Source organism: Ammospiza caudacuta, chromosome 17 (assembly GCF_027887145.1).
Source record: "Ammospiza caudacuta isolate bAmmCau1 chromosome 17, bAmmCau1.pri, whole genome shotgun sequence".
NCBI classification, from domain to species: Eukaryota; Metazoa; Chordata; class Aves; order Passeriformes; family Passerellidae; genus Ammospiza; species Ammospiza caudacuta.
The window spans coordinates 10,593,850-10,614,688 of NC_080609.1; the positions used below are offsets into that span (position 1 = coordinate 10,593,850).

At 38.6% G+C, this 20,839-nt stretch overlaps 1 protein-coding gene across 2 annotated transcripts in view; it reads left to right on the top strand.

Annotated features, from left to right (window-relative positions):
- Positions 1 to 20,839, top strand: part of CYTH3 (cytohesin 3) — a 48,664-nt gene that overhangs the window by 13,573 nt on the left and 14,252 nt on the right. The window contains exons 2-6 of one of the 2 annotated variants that reach the window (XM_058816361.1): positions 11,173 to 11,255; positions 11,857 to 11,921; positions 12,334 to 12,400; positions 16,464 to 16,582; positions 19,120 to 19,200. In XM_058816361.1, coding sequence (XP_058672344.1) covers positions 11,173 to 11,255; positions 11,857 to 11,921; positions 12,334 to 12,400; positions 16,464 to 16,582; positions 19,120 to 19,200 — 415 coding nt within the window. Of the gene's footprint in view, positions 1 to 11,138; positions 11,256 to 11,856; positions 11,922 to 12,333; positions 12,401 to 16,463; positions 16,583 to 19,119; positions 19,201 to 20,839 lie in introns of those variants that run through there. The other variant, XM_058816360.1, reaches the window with a different exon arrangement.

Sequence of the window (20,839 nt, forward strand, 5' to 3'; positions counted from 1 at the left end):
CAAGTATGTTAATGTGAGTCAGATTTTTTCAGTCTTACACAAAGTTTGTCTTTGTATAATGAAAGCTTGTGCCAGGTAGAGCCCTGCTCTGAAGGCTCTGCCTCTTTGGAAGGGTGTTTAGCAGAGGCTACTTCTGACCACACTGTCAATGGAACTGGTATGTGCAGGTGAAAAATCAGGATTTGCTCTCGGTTTTACCCATTTAGGAAGTGATATCTTTTATTGTTACCTTTTGTGTCATGTTGAGGGGTTACAGAACTAAAACACGTAGTCCTACTTAATTGTTTCCTAATCAACAAAAATACTTAGTGTTTGAGCATGATGGGATGAAGTGGAAATCTTAGAAAAAATGTTTATTATTAGGAGCAGTGGGAACTGGTGGACTTAAAAACAAGATTGAGGGTTAAATCCCAGTTAGTTCCTTATGTTTTCAGGGAAAATGCTGAGACTCAGAGACACTGAGAATAATAAAACTAAATTGCTTAGATCTTTGAAGTTGTATGGATGTGATTTTTTTTTTTCTTGTTAGGTACTTAGCTGAGAAAAAATGACTAAGTTACTTGAAAATAAAGTACAAAAGATTATGTGTTCACATTATTTTTCACTGATCTCTGGAAGGAATGCAGTGATTTTGCCAGTAAGGGGCAGAGAAAACAGCTTAGAAAGGGCAATGTAATATTTCAGCAGATTTAGTTGAAACAGTTGGGGGAAGTTTAAATGGAAGAATGTATTTATTCAAATGAGTTTTTTGATCAGAATGCCAGGAGGTCTGCCTGGAGTATGAAAAACCTTTCTTTTTGTAACATAGAACTTATGTCTGTACTTAGAAGAATTTCAGCAGATGTTGAATGTGCTCTATTTTGGAAGCATGGTGAGGCAGATTTGGTGTGACTGCTGATGGGCTTTTGCCAAGCAAAAAATGAGAGACCAGGGGTTTGACCTTACAGTAAGTGGATCCATCCAACAGACTTGTTATCAGTGGGCCAGATAAAAAGCTCTTTTGTATCTGAGTTAGTGACCTGTCAAGCTAATTGTTTCATGGTGTGATGGCAAGCAACAATTCACAAAAGCTATGTGTATTCTTTTCTGAGGAATCTGAAAATGTTTCACAGTCTTAAATGAAGCTTTGCTATTCCCTCACCAACAAATCCATGAGTAAATTCCTGACTCTCTCTGTGGCCTCTCAGACTTCAGGCAATGTGACCAATGGGCCTGTTGATGTAATAATATGAAACTGGAGCATTTCAAGCCTAAGACAGCCAAGCAGCAAGGTACTGTATTAGCTGTAGTGCATTTCTCTCCCAGTACTGCAGCTCAGTGGTTTCCACAGCAGGTACCACGGTTACTTTTTTTAGAGGAGACTGCAGGAATATCAGAGGCTTACACAACATCGGACACCACATTGTGCAGAGTTGTGCATCCTGGAATCTGTCTTGTTTTGGGTGAATATGAGTGCTGCTCAAGCAGTTACTTGATAGATGAGCAGTCCTGTGTGGCTCTCCATAGCTGTCTTTGGAGACATTCCTCAGGGAAGGAAGATTGCTTTCAAATCCAGCTCCACCTCCTTCACTGTGCAACCGATCTTGGAAAATGAATAAATAGAAAGCTTCTGCAATAAATACTGTTCTGAAATCTAACTCCAGAACTGTGTCAGGCAGGGATGGGGGAAGGGGAAAAATCAACTTTGCCTTGCTTTTTCTGAAAATTGGATTGTGTGCTTTAGAAACAGCCGGCAATCCTAAGTAACGGCTAATGCTCCTCACTAATGAGTGCAGTGCTGTGAGCAGATCCCTCATTGCCAAGGGTAGATGTTACTGGAAATTTGTGACAGAAAGACTGTCTGAGCCCAGCTGTTTTGCTGGGAACACCGTAGGTCTGATGAGCTGTGCCTGAATATTGAGCAGGATTTGGGGGTATTGCTGGCAGCTGACCACAGGCTCTGGGCTCCAGGACCCCCCTGCAGCTGCTCAGCGACATTCCTGTCAATTTTCCAGGCTGCTCCTCGAAATGGATCTGACAGGAATGTCTGCTACTACTCTGGTGTGTTTGCTTTGCAAGTCTATTTTCCAAGATCTATCCTAGGAAAAAATGTAGGTACCTGCCAGCCAGCCACTTCCTCTTCCTCAGGAGGGGAAACACAGCCCTTCTGTGAGGGTAAAGCTGAAACACGTTACAGTCTTATTCTTTTTTCCTTCTCATGCCATTTCAAAAGCCAAAGGAATCAGTGTTTTTGTTTGCCTGTTCCTCACGAAGAATGTGATGAAATGACCTCTGCTTTCAGGAGGAATTGCCCCATTCTTTGTCTGAGTTGCTTGGATCCTGGAGCTGAAAGGAGTCCAGGTTGGCGACATGACATGTCTGGTTAGTCCAGTTGTTCACAGGGACTTCTGGGAGTCATGTACCAGTGGGAGATGAAGGGTCCCTCCTCTCCTTTTCATCCACACATACTCCTTGGGATGGCTGGGAGAAAAAGTCCTCTCCTGACTGACAAGGAAAAGAATTTGACAGAGGAGTATTTGCTCTTTCCCTGTCAGTAGTTTAAGCTTTGTCTCACACTCTGCAGAGCTGCTGGGAGTCATCCCAAACGTGCTGAAGTGACCACAGAACCAAATCCTGAGCAGTGCTGCAGTACTTCAGTCTGTCCAGCTTCCCAGTCTGAATGGGCTCCCACTTGTTCCTCCCATTTTCCATCTGCAGTCTGAGCAGGTCTCTCTCCTGTGCTGGTCATCTGAAGACTTGCTTAAAGATAAAGTATTTTTAAATTTCTGTCAGTGTTGTCTGTATGCTTGGCTCAATCAGAAGTGAGCCGTGCTGTCATAGGAATTAGTCATGGGACCATCCAGTCCCTTTCCACCCAGTTCTTTGTATAATTCTGTCTAGTAATACACTGCAGTTGTATTGGGCAAAACCATAAATGCCCCAAGTTAAAAGGCACATCTTGCTTCTGTTGTGTAGCTTAAAAGGTCTTACTTGTGGAAAGCTATTGCATCTACACATTTTAAATTCAGAATTTTCTCTTTTTGCTGCAGGCAAGCAAAACCCACTGCTCTTTTGCTGCCCTTTCTTTGCTCTGTAGTGAATGAGGGGTTTCAGCTAAAGACATGATATCTCTAATGTGACACATAGCTGTGCTGTGCATAGTTGGCATGGTGATCTGTTCCTTTCACCTCCTATATAGTGTTGAGGGGGAGCCCTGATTTTCTTCCCAAGACTCCCACTTGAAAAGTGGCTGTTGTTCTGCATTGCCAGTGGATACATAATGTGCTATCAGCTGCTATCCATGATCTCCCCACGTGTTATTGCTGCATCATCCTTTTCCTCAGGGGGTGCTAAAATTTTTTGTGACCTGAATCTTGCCATGAAAGTGTACTAAAGAAATTCAGAATTTGCAGACTCTGTAAAGACTAAATTTGTGTTAATGCATACTATAAATAAAATGTACTATAAGCAAAGGCTTTCAAATGCAAACATCAGAGAAAATTTGTTTGATTTCAGCTATGGCACTACCTAAGTTCCCCATTTGTTTCTCCAGTTTTGCACATACAAATGCTCCACAGAGAGAAAATGATTACTGAGCTTTCCCGAAATTATTTATCTGAGATTCTGCCTTGCAGCATACATAATGAGGAGGGGAAAAAAAATTCTTTCTGTTTGACAGTATTTTGTTGGTTTGATGCAGTGTAAAGAAAAAGCTTGAGGCCACTTCATTTTGGAGGATTGATATCTGTATTTATATTGGTGGTATTACTACACAAGGCTGATTCAGATCACCCTTCCTCATTATTTGCTGTGCAGAAAAGAAATCAGAGGCAATCATTTTGTTAAAAAACTGAAAGCAGAGTAAGAGAATTTTAAGGCGGTATAGATGCCCCACTGTCCCTAAGGCAGCAGGACAACACAAGACTGTGCAATTTTACTTACAGTGCTTGGCACTGCACAGCATTGCATTTGTCCCACATTACTTCAGTGTTACTGTTTTCCACGTTGGAAGGGGACTGTGGTGTTTAGATGTGATAATGTGACAGTGTGTAGCTGTAACACTGAAATCAGAATGGTGATTCACCAGGATTCCTGAATAGTAATTGGTAACTGATGCTGGTGGAGGCACATGTTATGTTGGATAGTATTTCCTGTATCTGTGCTAATCTGTTCATAGCCCTCTCTGAAACACACACAGTGTGGCCAACATCTCCTTTTTTGATTTCCACATTAGCTGGCATAAAATTTTTCTGCACTTCTTAAATATGCATGGATATGCATATTTTAACACTTTATATTATTAATGCAAGTATTAATGTATTTGGGTAAGAGACTTAAAATGTTAAGTTAAACTCAGCTTTCTTTTCATATTCAGTAATTTGTATTTACATATTTTTGAAAGAAAAGTTGGCCTAGAAGCATCTTCTGATCTTGAAGCAAGAGTGGAGTGACTTCAAAAGAAAAATGCTTCTGAAAGGAAATCCATGCTTATCTATTATTAATATCAGGTTGAACTACTTTTAGTATTTAGAGAATACAGCCTGTAAGGGTGGGGTTTTGGGGCTGAGCTAAGCTGGTTTTAGGGCTGGCTGACCTCAAGGGGGGTTGCTGTCCCCTGTACCTTTGTGCTGCCAGGAATTTGTGCTGTGCCTGTTTTGTTGTCTTGGGCAATTCTGAGGTCCCTTGGTGAAACCATTTGTCCTGCTGAATTGGGGAAAGGAACAACTCAGAAACAACAGGGTCCAGGCACTGAATGGCAGAGCAGTGCAGGAACACAGAGGAGCCAACTCTACCTGTGAAATCTTGCTCACACCTTGTCCCTGTGTGTTTTCTTCTTTCTCCCCAAGTGATGCTCCTTTATGTGATTGGAAGTGGTTCTTTCATTTAGTTGCTACAAAACATTTGGTTTCCTAATGGAAATGCATAAAAACATTGAAATAAGACACACTATTGAATTAAAGGAGGTCAGTATAATATAATCATGACCTTCAACACTGCCTGCTCATGAAAATAAAGAGCATGGGCAGTAAAAAAAATATATACTCATTACTTAAACACACCCTGCTTTCTAATGGCCACTATCTGTGTCAGAGGCCTAATTAGGAGCTGAAAAGCAAGGGAGGTGGCTGTGCAGTTTCTGTGGAGGGTATCTGTATCTGCCTGTCTCAGTGGGTGTATCTGTGCAGGAGGGTGAGGATGGGAAGTTGCTGTGGGCTCCTCTCTGTGCTTTGGTGCTGTTAACAAGGGCAGCCCATGGCTCCAGGGCAGGATTAGCAGCTCATGCAGAGCTCTGGAAGCCTCTCCAGTGCCGTTCCCCTGCACAGCTGTTGGTGCTCTGTTCCCTGCTCACAGTGTGTAAAACACATCTGCTCTGGCTGCTGCCTCCTCTGCCTTTTGTACTCCATAGACAGAAACAGCTGCAGGTACCATGGCAGGGCATGTCACTTGTGATATCTGAACTAAGATGGTTTTTGGGAGGCAGGTAAAATTTTCCCTCCCTCCAAATCAGTGTTAACTGGACCTTGATTTTGCACAATTTTGCAGCTGCCTGCTTTCTGCTTGACTAGAGACTAACACTTTAACAAATTATATAAGGCTATTTCTGGCCAGAACAAAAACAGTCTTGCATTATTGGAAGTAATTCTTATGGACTATAAGAAATACTGTTTGTTTTTTACAAGAGATGATTTCACGCTTGATGGTACTGTCACCCTGCTGGACCTTTTCTATATAGAACAAAAAATGTATTTCATATTTCCAATTTTTATTCTTTTGTCTGTTTTACAGAAACCTACACAAATATGTACCACTGATATAATAAACCTGCTTTGCAGCAGAAGTAAAAGGAAAAAATCTTGAAGGTGTAGCAGGTCAGAGGGAAACTATTTCCTCTAAAATCCTGAAAATGTATTTTTATGTGGTAATAATATTCATATTTTCAGGGTTTCCCCTCTCCTATTATTAGAAGCACAAAATGATAATATCTTTATTGTAACTTTCCTGCAAAGTATGCACTTATCCTAAAGAAAAAAAAATGTTTTCAGGAACATCTTGTAGTGGTGTGTGATTTCCAGCAGCTGAACAATGAGAATGATGGATGTGCGTTGGAGGTTCTCTTCTGGGTTTGGCCACTAATGTGATTTCTGGCCACAGAGTCCCTTGTGATTGAAAACTCAGAATAACTCTGCCAGCCATGGATTCTGTCCTAGATTCCTCATACCACCAACTGGTGATTTTTTTGTGTGTGAAAGGATATTGTGTACAGGATTATTTCCCCCCTTAATGGCAGTGCCATTGCTCCTATGCTGGAACGTGCTCAGCAGTGACTAAACAGCAGATTCCCACAGTAAGGTAGTGAAGGGAGCAGCCAAATCCAGCTGGTTTTCCTGGTGGAATTTCGTGTAGATTCAGTTTGTTTCTGCACTCTGAAGTGAATCTATTCAGAAGGATGTCCTCCTACGAAAACTTCTATGGAATTTTTAATAGCCAGAAGTGGTTGGAGCATTGTTTATACATCTTGTCTGAAAGCTGGAAAATGTTCCTCTAATCGAGTTTTAAAAAAGGGAACATGTAGGGGGAAAGGAAGAGAGAACAGCCTGAGAATATCCGTTGAGGCAAATGTTCTGAGACAATCAGATTTGTTCTCAGAGATGAATGTATATTATTTTAAAGGCCAGAAGAAACATGTCTACTGATTTTGTGTATGAGTAAGGAAAGGTTTGTTTAGTTTAAAGCCTTGCATTGTGTAAATATCTTTACACTTGCAAGATGTTTCAACTGCAGCAAAATTAAATTCCATCTAATTGTTTTTTGCTTGGAATGCAAATATTGGAGACCTCTAATTTTGGACTGACACAGAAGAAGGAAAATGTTTATCTTTATGAAACCAAGAAGTTAGCTGAGCAATGAGAGTCAGGGTGTTGTATTGCTTTGTAAGTGGGGTTACAGAATTAGTGTTTACCCTGTGTTAGATATTGTTAGATGTTTGCTTTCTGCTGGTTGTGGATATTTTACTGTGTCCTCTTGGGAGACTGAAGTCAGTTGAGGAGTCAAATGGGATTGCTTTAGACTTTGGCTGGTGACTGGCAATTAAAGGCTAGTGAGTGAATTTAAACAAAGGAGTTTTGCTTATTGCTAGAGAGGTAGAAAAGATTTAAATTTTACTACTGAGAAGGAGGATGATATCATGATTATGGACTTGGAAAGTACTGGGTTTCTGTTTCATATTATGGGATTTGCTCCTGGTTTTCACTACCTAACCTGTGGGAAATTTCTCTGCAAGCTGATCTGTTGCAGTTCTTTCTCAATCTCTAAACGTTTTGAGTTTTTTGGTACTTGCTAGCTCAAACATGATTCATGTTGAGAGTTGTGGGATAATGCTTTTCTTTGGATATTGTACTTGGGTTGTCCTTAGTGGAGAATACTTAACCAAGTGACATCACAACTGATGCACAATACACTGATTTCTGTGGCGAGATGCAGTTTGTTTGTTTTCCCCAGCATGGTGTAGTAAACAGAACTATATTAAAAGTGTGTTCCATTAAGTGTTGCATTACAGATGTTCATTTAATTACATATAGTTCACTTACAGGAATTGAATTTTATTGGCCAAGTTGGAATATATTAAATATTTTTCTGGTTTTTTTTCTGTTGGTAGTAGGAGTAGTATTGCAACATATATGGTGTTGTGTTTTTCTTTCTGTTTGTCCAAGAATTTAATTTGTATTTTCAACAACTGTATTCCTCATGAATAAAATATCTGTAGTATATTGACTTTCTATTTAGTAGTACCTGAAGGTCTGAAGTTGTAGAAAAAGGAGATGCTCTCCCTGTAAGCTAAAAGATTTCACAGAAATGACTTATATTAGGACATTGTCTTTATTTAAAGATTAGAAGATAGCATGAAAGAATGCTGCAGCTGTAGCTTGTTCACTGTACTGAAATGCTTTTGTTCTTTTTTAGTATTTAAATATTCATGCTAACTCCTCCCATCCTGTCTACTTTGTGTTTAGATTGGTGAGAGAAAAAAAACCACGCAGAACTGACTCAGAGAGGACGGCTAGAAAATTTGTTTTACAGAACAAATACATCATACATGCTCCCTGAGTTATTTTGTGTGGAGGATTATGTGAACACAGGGGTGAAAGAGAAGTGTTTGCTGGAGGCAGAAGGGTGGCCTTGGGAGGGGTCTTGCCAGAGCAGATAATCTCTTACCATGTACCTGCAGTGTTTGCTTGGGACTGTGAAGAAATTTAAACCACCATGGTGTTACCCTCCTATGTTAATATTTCAACAGCCTTAATGGAAATACAGAAATAGTGTTAGCCTTTGTTTTAAGACAGAGTTGAAACAGCAGGCTCAACAGCCATGAAGTCCCAGGGCCTCCTGGAGCAGGCACCTTCCAGGCTGTGATGCCACATGAAATCTCTTCAGAAACTTTTTCTGGGTGCATTGAGTTTCCCACTGATACATTTTCTACAGCATAAAGAGCAGCACTGGAGGAGGGAGGCAGTGATAGAAACCAGTAGAAGGATTGTAATGAGCAAACATCTTCAGTATCACACAGAGGCCAGTTCATGTGAGTACAGGACTGTGCCCTTGGGAGTGATCCTGGTGAGTCACACATCCCTCTGTGCTGGTAGTGTGAGGGGAAGAAAAATCCTGTCTATGCCCAGGGTTTCTAGAAGTTGAGCAGTCCTGTAACTCCCACTCAGTTGTATCCTGACTCTTTTACTCTTGTCAAAAGATACTGAAATATTTTGGCTCTGATATTTAAATGCCATTGTTTAAAGATGTTGCATTAATGTCTAGTTTTATATAAGTCTTCTCCAAGTGCAGAATCTTCTTTTCCAGCAGACTGCTTGTCTTGTATGTGGCAGATAAATACTTGATGTTATTCCCTAATGCAAAATGTCATCTGACTCCATTTAGCTTTTTTCCTTTCTGTCTAACAGCATCATTAATTATACTGTGAGGCTTGTCTCTACTGTGGCTGTGATCAGAGGAAAGGAAAATACAGCAGACAGTATTTGGGTGCTGTAGGAAAACACTGAGGTGTTTGATTTCTCTTTTTTTGTTGGTTGCTTGAGCACAGAAAACTGTTACAATTCGTGTTGATTCCAAAAAAGCCATTTCAGTCGTTCCAGATATTCCAGACCTGTCCCAAGGAGCCTTCACTGCATGGTGGAGTAAGGGAGAGGAACCTGCAGTACCACTCACTGGTGTGCAGATTTGGGAAGGGCTCATGGTAGTGGCTAATCCAGAGGCTTTGTTACTCAGCTTGAAGAAAAAGCAACGCCATCTATGAGTTCTAAATATTTATTGCTTCAAGATGATTTTCTCTTTGAGGTTTGATTACTATTTCCAGTTGCCAATGAAGGTGACAGTTACCAAATTGTCTTGCTTCAGCACACAGTTAAAAATTTAGCATCTCTTACTTGTACTGCTACTGTAAAGCTGCAGTGTAATTTCAGTACTGCAGAAATGGTTTAAGGATCTCAGAGTGTGCTTCCTAACTAAGAGAGTGATTATATATGGTTTGCCTTTTTATAATCAATATTGGGTAGCAGTATTAATTTTTTTTTGTCAGTTAACTAGTTGGAATATTTGTGGTGTATTTATGTACACTGTGTACATTAATTCTCTGTGGTATAGGATCTTGTATTTATAAGGTTTGATGCAAAAAGAATCCTGCCACTGTTCACATGCAAGAGATTTTTAGGAGTGGGTGGCTTTCTGATGAGGAGAGTAAGCAGGTAAACATACTGAAGTCTGGTATTTGTTCAACAGAAGACTGTCATTTCCTAAACTGAAAGTAATTTAATCATGTTTGTATCTGGAGTAGTTAAATGAAATCATTTGCCATAATTACTTCTTGTCTAACAAGGTCTGTTGCCATTTGGAGTTTGTTATGATTCGGATCCTAAAAGGAAAGGAGCTTAACCAGTGGATGTTGAAATAATCAATATATTTCATTATTAGGATTCAAACAGTAGCTCTGTTCCAAATGTGTGTTTAAAGCTCTCCTCTCAAGATGAACTTTTCTTTGTAATTCTGTTGCTACAGTCTGTTATGTGTGTATAGGACATAAAAGAGTGGCCTTGACCTTCCCAAATGAGTACATTTGTTGTGTGTTGCTCTTACAGATCTTATTAATTACTTTTGGTGTTCCATTTTACTGAGCTGGAAGGAAAAGCTGTTCTATAATTAAGGAGCTATTCCCAAGAAAGTGGGTAGCATTAGAACTGTTATTACAGGATTGCTGCACAGGAGGTGAATATTTGTAGTTGGTGTCTAATGCTGTACAAATGAGCAGAAGTAATCTCTGTCCAAAGAAGTTTCTTGCTGGGGAACATCTGATGTTCAAGAAAAGCAGTGGTTTTATGCTGATGATTTTTGGTCTTTGCTGTTGTTAGACAGAGACACAGGGTGAGGGCAGGATGAGTGACAGACACACATTTGCACCGTCAGTAGCAACTGATTTTTATCAGCAGGGTCATATATTTCATTTAGCATGGCCAATAAGAGACCTAAAATTGAATTAAATACTACAGACTCACCTAAAAGATGTTATACAAAGCCCATGTTTGTGTTAGATAACTGATTTTGCTGCTGTACTTGTGTGTCCTACTGCTGGGAGGTATTTGGTGTTTGGGTTGTACCTGCCTGCATCTCTGTCTCCAAAGCAGCCAAATGAAGGGGCTCTGCTGGCATTAGGGGATGTCTGAATTCAGCACCAGAATACACATCTTGTGTAGAGCATTGGCTGTTCTTTGGCTTTTTTCCCTGGAAGATAATTAATTTACATGTAGAATTTTGGTATGTTACTTATGTAATATAATTATATCCAGCTTGAATTTGGCAATTAAGCTGTAGAACCAAATCTTGCCACATCATATGATAAGAAGAATCCTTTAATTGTCTGTTTTTCTTTTGAAAGATAGATTCTGTCCATAGTCATTCATTCAATTACCTTACTTAGGATTTTTATAAAGCAGATTACAAATATATTAGATTTAGATTTCATTTATGTTGTTTATTTTGATTTGGTTTTGGGTTTTTTTCCTGAAAATGATGTAAAAGAAATGTCCTGATGTTTCATATGAGGTTATTTTTCCCAATCAGTTTAATGAGTTTTATGTGTAATGATGAGGTATCAAATGCTAAAAAATTGTACATTTTGCTCCATTCCAGTGCCTGATGATCTCTCCTTGGAAGAAAGAGAAGAGCTTTTAAATATTCGTCGCAGGAAAAAAGAATTGATTGATGATATTGAGGTAATTGATTTACTGTAAAGATCCTTAGAAGACTCCTTCAGTAGATTAAGTTACAGACCTAAGCTGCAGACTTAAATATGAATTTCAGGATTTCAGGTAATGGTTTTAAAAGTATATAAAAGACTTAAACAAATACTTCTAATAGTGAGCAGGGTTTATGCATCATGTGTGTGCTTTAAAAAAGATTAACTTCTGAATTTACGTAATGCAATATGTGCAGATGTCCACATTTTTTTTTGTGTAATCAAAAACTCATTAAACAGCAGATTTGCATCCAGGATAGGAGTGAGCGGGAAGTGTGGGTAAAGAAATCTTATTAATTGATAATGGCAGCTTGGTCTGGGTAAAGAAATCTTATTCATTGATAATGGTCTTGGTGCTCTGGGATAAGCACACACAGAGAGTGCAGGTTCATGTGTTTAAGTCATTCAGTTGTGATAAAATCTTTTAATACCTAAGGAAGCCCTAAGATTGTTCATTTCTCTTCAGGCAAATAACAAATATTAGACAATAAAACCTAATAGATAATATTATTATATGATAGATGATTTCAAAAGATGTTCTAATGTAGGTTAATGTATTGTCCTTCTTTCTTTTACAGAGATTAAAATTTGAAATTGCTGAGGTTATGACTGAAATTGATAATCTGACTAGTGTAGAAGAAAGGTAAGTAATGCCAACATATGGACATGATTCAGTAAGACCTTGGAACAGGTCTTCCAGGAACAGCAAGTAAAAATACCTTTCCCATGCTAAACAAATGATGGATTACCTTTATTTAATCTGTTATAAAGCCTGACTTTATCCCATGCAGGTGTGTCATTTGTTTGGCTAGAGAATATGTTGGATAGAGTGTAATATTTACTGTCCTGTGGATAAGGATATGGGTCTCTGAAGCTGCAATTCCTTAAAGGAGTTGAAAATTGTATCATAATTTTCTCCATTATGAAAAGTGAATGTCTTAATTTTGTAGTAGAAAATACAAAGTAGCCACAACAAATTAAAAGCTCATCTAGAATCTTTTTGTAAAAGAGTGACTGGTAAGTGCTTGTTGTTTCTTCATTGTCTCCATATGTAGCAAAACTACACAAAGAAATAAGCAAATAGCCATGGGAAGGAAGAAATTCAACATGGACCCGAAGAAGGTAAAGATTTTTTTTTTCACTTGTCAGAAATCAAGTCTCTGCTTGTAGTGTGACCAATGACAAATACTTCTATGGCTTTTTAAAGAAATATTTCTGATAATGTAAGCTCTTAGGCTTTGCTTGCATGTCGTGGAACACACTGAGCAGAGGGTTAAATTGGAAGCAGCCATCAGGTCAGGTGCCAGCTGTGTGCTTCTTTCACTTAAACAAACCCTTGATACTGGAGGTTACTTATCAACAACCAAATATGCCAGGTATTGATTGACCTGGCTGCTTTGTACCTGACAGAGGTATTCTATGTTGATATGTTAAATATAATTAAATTTGTTTTTCATGTGTTGTTGTTAGTGAGGCCATACTTCTTTTTCTTTAATGCTCTCCTATTTTATCTTTCAAAATACTTTGCCATATTTTTTGTTTTCACGCAGACTTTTATATTTGGATATCTAAAGCCTGTTTCTGAAAAAGGGCATGTGTGAACATCTGTATTTTTGTTCACACATCTATAGATACAGATGTGTACCTATCTGACTTGTACAAGCTTGGTTACCAGTTTCAAGGAGTCTGCTCTGCATGTAGCCAGGAAGTAATGCAGTTCTTTCTGGAGTGCCTCTCTGTTTCTTAAATAGTTGTTAATTTTCTGGAAGATCTGGGGACCTGCACATTCTCTTCCAGACTTCCCCTGCAATGTTTAAAAGAGCTTCTTTGACATATTTGACCTTTTGCCTTTGCTTTTCATATTTCATCTTCCTTGCTTTGTTTTATTGTCCTCTATTGTTTGTCATTGAGATTCCATTTTGAATTTGTGAAGAGTATTCTTTAAGGTCTTCTTGGAAATTATTTAGTGTTTGTTTTTCTGTGATCTTGACATGTTTTCTTTCCAGCTGTATTGAATTCTGTTACATTTTGGTGGCTTTTCTGAAACGTTCCAAGTACAGTGTGGCTTCTGTTCTTCAGACAGTTTCCAGTTTGCCAGAAATTCTCAAGTACAAGAAGCCTTTCTAAAATGCTGGCCATGTCTTTTATTTTCCATTTTGGTGACTACTTAACTTCTGTTCTATTGAGGGCAGAATACCCCCAAATATCCTGGTAGTTTCCTGTGGTCCTCCAGCTCTTTCAAGTCCTAGAAGTTTGTGGCAAAGTCACAGGATGATGTCAGATGCTTTCATTCCAGCATTAACTATTTTTTGTTATGGTTCTTACTGGATGGAATTATTTCTATAAATAGATGCTGTGGCCACGTTGCTACTGTAACATAATTTAAATGTGGTGAACAGCCTCAGAGCAGTAATTTCTCAATAGTGCCTGTGCTCAGTGGTGCTGCAGTAGCTGTCTGCTCTAAAGCTGTGGTGTTGCTTGCAGCTGCTGCATTAAGTTCCAGACAGCTGAAGTGTGTAAACATCCTTGTGGTGCTGGGAAAAACTACCTGGGGTTCACTGGGAAAAGGATATTTTTCATTCAGAAACAGGAGGGAAGATGCTGTCTGGATTTAAGAATGTCAAAGAACTGGGGTAATAATACTTGGGTTGAACCCACCAAGTTTCTTCCTTTAAAACCAGGTAACAAAGGTCTGGTATTTTCATATTAGCAGGAGCACAGTGAGGTAATTTTCTTTTATCATTTCTATTTGAAGACACTATTACACATTCATGAGTGTGTGTAGAGCAATTCTCCCTTGCCCCCTCTGAAAATAAGTGTGTGTGATGCACTTCCAGGATGTGTACCTGGGAGTTTGGCTTTGGTAAGCTCCTGTGGGAAGGGCTGTAATGGTGAAGTTTGTAAAACACTTCAAAAATCCCTGTGCAGAGACAAAGTTGTGCTGGAAATTCACCATGCTGAAGTTGGTACTGCCTGTGTTGGGCCCAGGAAATGAATTCTCTGTGACAAAGGCAGGGTTTAAGTAACTGCAAAATTTATAATTGAGTTACTGGACAAGAGATGAAATTCAAAGCAGATTTCATTGCAGTGATGTAAAATAAAAAATAAATCCATGCAATATTTGTAGTGAATATTGAAAATATCTGTGGCAATGAGTTTTGTGTGGGTAAGTTAAACTAGTACAGCTGTCATCTGTCTCCTGTCAGTCTACAGAAAGAAAATTTGCATCAAGACAAAAGATAGTGTAGGAGGTGGGGGTTTGCTTGGCCTATTTTGCCATTTATTCCAGACACTGAAGTTGTTGTCTCAGACAAATTACTTTTCCTGTCTGTTTGACTTCTGGTTCTTTTAACATCTTAGGAATAATTAAAAAAAATTCAGGAAAAGGAAAATTAAATTGATTTTTTCAATATGGGAAAGTGTCTGCTTCTGTGCACAGAAATTTGTTTTCAATACTTCAATCCTGTCCATTATCAGTAACTTGTACAATTCCAAAAAACCTATTCAGATCCATCTGTTTATACCAAGCATGAATTATATGGTCCAGGTGTTGAACCAAGGGAATCTGCTGTTTCTGATATCAGAGGAGAGATTCTCTTTTGATTTTCAGAGATGAAAGCTTTTTGAATAACTTGGGATGGGAGAAAGCACTATGTTTTGTTGTCAAATATTGTACAAGTAAGCTTTGAAGGGATCAGTTCTGAGGCAAGCTCAGCAATTTCTGGTTCAAGATATAATGGATATATTCTTTGCAAAGAAATCATGTCTGTTGTGAAATGACTTATCAAAATATTAAGTTGTCAGAGTACCAGCCTGGCATCGAAATTTTTCAGATGATGATGAAATTGTTCTGAGAGAATTACATACCAGACTTTCTAAAAAAAGCTTCAAGCTTTATAACATCACAGTTTACTTTCCCTGTTAAATTGGGTCAGAAAACTGACCTTTTTTGTCAAGCAGGTAATAATTTCATTATTAAAAACTTGAATTAATCAAACAGAAGGATAATAATGCTTTTGACTGTTACTAGAGGGCCATCTATGCTTTATTAAAAAAATGAGATTTTTTTTCAGTTGTCATGAAATAAATAATACTCCACTTGCAGAAATTGAAAAACTAGAATTCTTGAAAGTCTGAAATAGTCTAGTAGAGGATATTAGTGATAATTTATTAACCTCTTTTGTACGTATTTGGAATCCAAGGCATTAAGGCTACCTAAAGTTTCCATTTCTACTTTAACAACAGGCTGTTGTTAGGATTGGAAGAAATCAGCAGGAGTAGCAGCATCTGTGCTGGGGTCTGTGGGCTGAACAGAGGATGGTTCTCTCTGCATGAGCTGCTCAGTGTCAGATCCCTCCCATCCTTTCCATAATCTCTGTGTAACTCAGTCTCCTTTCTTTGCCACTTTCCAGAGAAGTCTCTGGGTTTCCCTGGTTTGTGCCAGTTGTAGGGCAGTAATTTATGGAGGAGTAGGAGTCCAAGTACCCTCTGAGGGACAGGGTAAGACTCTCCACCTGCCTTTGGTAGCAGCTGACTGAGCAGCCCTTTGTGAGTAGTGTAGCTCAGTCCTTTGTGAATAGTTTAGTTCCAGCACAACCAGAATTCACTGATAATCCCAATGTCAGCATCAACTCTTTTAAACCGGTTTCAGTATCTTCAGCTGTGACTTCCTGCTGCAAGTAGTGGCTTGATGTATTGGGTTGCAGTTTGTAGATTATACCAGATGCTTGATTTTGTGTCATGGTGGTAATTAAGTAGTTTCTGTGTACCTCTTCATTACATGATTTTGCAGATTACAGCTCTGCAGACATTGATGCAATGTTGGGAACAGTCCAGCTCACACATTAGCTCCAAAGAGCAATGTGCAGTCATTATTCAATTAATATTTGATCTTTCAAATCAAATATTGAAGGTTGACGGATTCAAACTGCCACCTAGTACTTCTAGCCTTAAAAATGTGTTTTCATTTTCATCTTAAAACCAGTACTAAATATTGCTCATCTAACTGAAAAACATTGTTTACCATTTTATTAAAAGAAATAAAAATCTGTAGGTAATGTAACTCTTAATGTGCTATGTGTATGTCTGTGTCAGTATATTAATACCAAATGTTATGAGTGATATTTACTTAAATGCTTATGGAAGAAGACATAACATCCCTTTTCCTCTGGAATTGCTCTCCTAGGGAATACAGTTTCTGATAGAAAATGACCTCCTGCACAACACTGCAGAAGACATTGCACAGTTCCTTTATAAAGGAGAAGGATTAAATAAAACGGTAATTGGAGATTACCTTGGTGAAAGGTAAAGTAAAAATATTGAAACTTTGCTCTTGAGCTTACAAAGCACTTTCACAGGTTTTGGGTAGTTTCTCTTCACAGGCTGCAGGAGAGAGCTGCTCAAGTTCTCTGAGATTCATAAAAGCTACAGTGGGGATGTAAAACTGCTACAGTATTGTGTTAGCTTGTTATTTCTATATGGGTACATCATGCAATGATAATTAACTATAATTTAGTATTTTGAGTAAACCAAAACATTTGTCTGTAGCACAGAATTCAATACCATGAGCTTTTGGAATGTCTGAGAGTTGTGTTGCAACACTCCTGGTAACTCTTAGTATTGTGTCCTGAGGAGGAGTGATTTACAGTCAGTAATAATAGGACTGTAAAGAAATTACTTATTCAAACAGGTATTTCCTGGGACAGTAGCTCCAGCAGGTTTTGGTGTTGTCATTTCCCTGCACACACACGTCCCATTGCTCAGCAGGTGTCTCCAAGGGCAGCTGCACCCTGTCCTTATCAGCCCTGCTACAATCAACATGCAGTGTGAATATTTATGCACACAGTTGCAAAACCCAGTCAGAATGCAAATACCTTCCATTGCTGTGCAACCCAGGAATTGGTTTTAAAAGGCAGCTGAGGGAGGCAGGAGTGCAGAGGGTTGGAGTGTGTGCATGGACGTGCTGGCCCATGGTCAGTGCCACCTCAGGAGCTCTCAGAGGGACTCATATGGGATGTGCTCCTGTGCTGCTGGCTTGTGCAGGTCCCTTCTGAGACACTCCTCAGGCTGGTTCCAGCAGCAGCTGCGTGGTTTTTGCTCAGCAGTTTCCTCTTGGCTTTCATAGGTTCAGTCAAAGTTTTTACTATAATATGAGCATTTTGAAAATAGATCTTTGTTATGAAGTCTCTATGCAGAATATGTAGACATGTCAACGGTTTTTATACAACAGAATTATGTCTGAGGAAATTCTCTCCTGCTTTGCCATCCCCTCTCAGGGGCCCATCATAAATTACTTCTGTATTCTCGCTAAATATAGCTGAGGACAAGACCAGGTTAATCAACAGACTGAAATATTTATATAATGTTCTGCCATAAAGAGATAGAATCTATATTACTGACTTTTATAGTCTTAAAGCACTCAGCAAGCTGAGAAAAATGAATGGTGTAATGGAATAAGGTAACACTTAAAAATATAGCAAAAATTATAATAAATAAGGGATGAATTGCATCCTAAAAAAAGACTTAAGGTTTCTTTCTGTGTGGGTAAATATTCACTTCTTTTTTAAAGTGGCTTTCTGGAGCATTTTATTATTTGTCTTGTGTCTTTGGAGGTGTACCCAGCACAAGTACTGCATGCCTATAAACAAAATAAAATTTGCTTTAAGCAAAAACAAACCCCTCTGGAGTGCTCTCTTTTATTACACTCTCATGCCACTTCATTGGAAAGCAGGTGCCCCGTTGAATTGTGCATTGCTAAATTTGATGAGAATTGCTTGGATTTGCTGAGAGAACTGGTGTGTTTTTCTGTAAACAATGTAGGAGCATGCCAATGAATGAACAGTTGGTTTTAGGGTATTTACTCCTGAGTTGCAGGTTAGTCTGACTGTGCAGTTAGTCAGCAGAGCAGCAGATCATTCCTGGTGGGTGCACACCTTTCTATTTTTGGGTGAGGCTGATACACAACATTCTGTCTTGGTGAGGTATTTAAAGCACACCCTGAGGATTATAAACCTTTATTCTTCTGGCACAGGAACTCACTGATGGTTTGGGCCAAGCTCTGTCCATTCACATAGTTTTGTGTTCATGACATCTTTAAATGTTAGTTTTGAATTTAAACATCCTTGTACCAAACAAAGCATGATTTGGCTCATGATTTGCGTACTACTGTAAGAGATGGTGAGAGGAAGCCCTTTCAGAACCTCTTCTGATTTTAGTTAACTTTGTTCTACCAGTTCTTGGGAATGGAGTAAGAGTACAGTACATGCTAAGCAGCTCTTTTCAAAAGCTGTTCTTTTTCTTGGATGCAATCAATAGAAGCATTTTTGTTTCTTATCTTTGTATATAAATTAAGATACTGCTTCAATATTTTCTGTTCTTAGAGTGGAAAAAGGATAGTTAATTGTATGTTGTATGGCTAGAGAAATTAGTCTTACATTAGCCATTGTTTTAAGAATTCATGACAATTTCTGCAAAAGGCTTTTTACTGATTGAATTTCTCAGGTATCCTCCTATGTCAAGGAGATAGAGTAATAATAAATGTGAAGTACAGTAGAGTGATAATAAATGTGAAGCAAAGAAGGCAAGGCTATTTTTAGGTCATTTAAATAAGCAGTTCTAAAATACGTTCAAATGTACTGGCTTTTGCTAACCTACCAGCAAAAATGGGCAAAGTACTAGTGTTAAACATGAAAATACCTTTCAAAAAAAGTGTAGATTATTTCTGATGGCTTTATTTGATCAGTGTGTTTATTTCCTTATTTGTTTTCAGAAGCAAATCGAGATAACTAACAAGTCTTTAAAGGTCAGAATTGTAATTGTCTGTTTCTGTTTTTCTTTCATAGAGATGAATTTAATATTAAAGTTCTTCAGGCTTTTGTTGAACTCCATGAGTTCGCTGATCTCAATCTTGTACAAGCCTTAAGGTGAGTAAATTCTTTCTGTTTTTTGACTTGAGCTTCCTCTATCAAATTGCATGTTTATATGAGTCACTGTGTTGATTTATCCGTCAGCAAGCTGCTGTACAGCTCAGCACAACTGTACAAATTACTGTGCAAGTGAGCAGAGACAGCTCTGTTTAACCCTTCTGACTGCTTGTGTGTGTGCTGCCCTTGAGGGTGAAAACTCCTGGTTATTCCAGGTTATTTTCAAATAAAAACAACTGAAACAGCTGTTAATCCTCCGTGTGCCTGCCCATATGTGGACATTTGAAGACCTGTTTTATATCTTAGCACAGAGATAGGCTAAAAAAGAAATAAACTCTTTACTTAAGTAATTTTCTTCCTCCTTTTACTCCACCTCAACTTGTCCTTCTGGGCAGGGAGGGGGAGAAATCCACTGATCCATGCTCTCACTGATCATGTTCAATCACAGAGAGGTAAACTTTGAAACAAGTGATTTCCTTCTGCTTGCCTCAGTTTCCTACTTGTCATGTGAAAGAGAGTGTGATATCTTAGTTTGTTTTCTTCCCTTGCTACATGAACAATTCCCTTGATTTATCTGGGATGCTTGCGTACAGTGACCTTGTGAGATCCCTTCTCATCTTGTTGAAAATCTGTAACAGATTGATCAAATTAGGTTGACTTAGACAGTTCTGCCTGTTTTTTTGCCCCAAGTGACTCCCTCCTGACACCAGATAAATGGAAATGTCCGTGTGATCTTTGTTTCTGGTGCAGTGCCTTGTGATGTGGAGTCAGAACAGCTTTGCTATGGTTGAGTGATGTGGTGATGATAACTTGAGCTGCCTGAGGCTTGGGCCAAAGAAGCTTTTCTGTGGCTGCTGAAGCTTGTCTGGGAAGCTTCGTATTCCTGTCTCTTTTTACCCAGTTTGATGTTAGGTTTGACTTTATTCTTCCTTAGCAGCTGCTACTATTAAATGTTTGTATTTTGGTAGCTTACAAAATTGGTGATCTGGGTTGGAACCTTGCACGAGGTGAGTAAAAGACAGTACATAGAGCTGACAAGCTAAAGATGGCCTGTGACACTTGAATATAATGTCCTAAAATGAAAACCAATGAAGACAGGAATAAAGGGTTGTTATATTGGCATCCAATGTACAGGGAATAGTGAGAACTTGTTTTGCATGGCAGAGCATGTAACTTTGCTGGTTTAGATCCTGGTTTAATTCAGATAAATCTTTTGCTAAGAGATAAAAGGATAAATTATGAAATTCATTGGAACATTTTAGTGCCTCAGTGTGGCAAAATAAATTTGTGAAGACTTCTGTCCTGTATGCATTCCAGTGTACCTCTATGTAGAAATAATAAGTTACAAAAGTAAACTCTGTATTTCAGTTTATGCTGCTAAGCAGCAGCAAGATCTGCTGCATATATTCCAGAATTACTGAAATGATGACACAAGTTGTTCTTTTTAAGGCCTAGGTCTGATTCTTTAGGGTGAGCTTACAGTAGACAGGCAGCACCTCTCTAAGCAGTGGGGTTTTCTTCTTGTTGTTACTATTTTTAGAAGGTTTTGTATGAATTTAAGTAAATATGTTAAGTCTTTCTATATTCCTTGTTTCTCTCTCCTTACACCAGAAGTATTTTGTATGATGTGTCTTTTTAC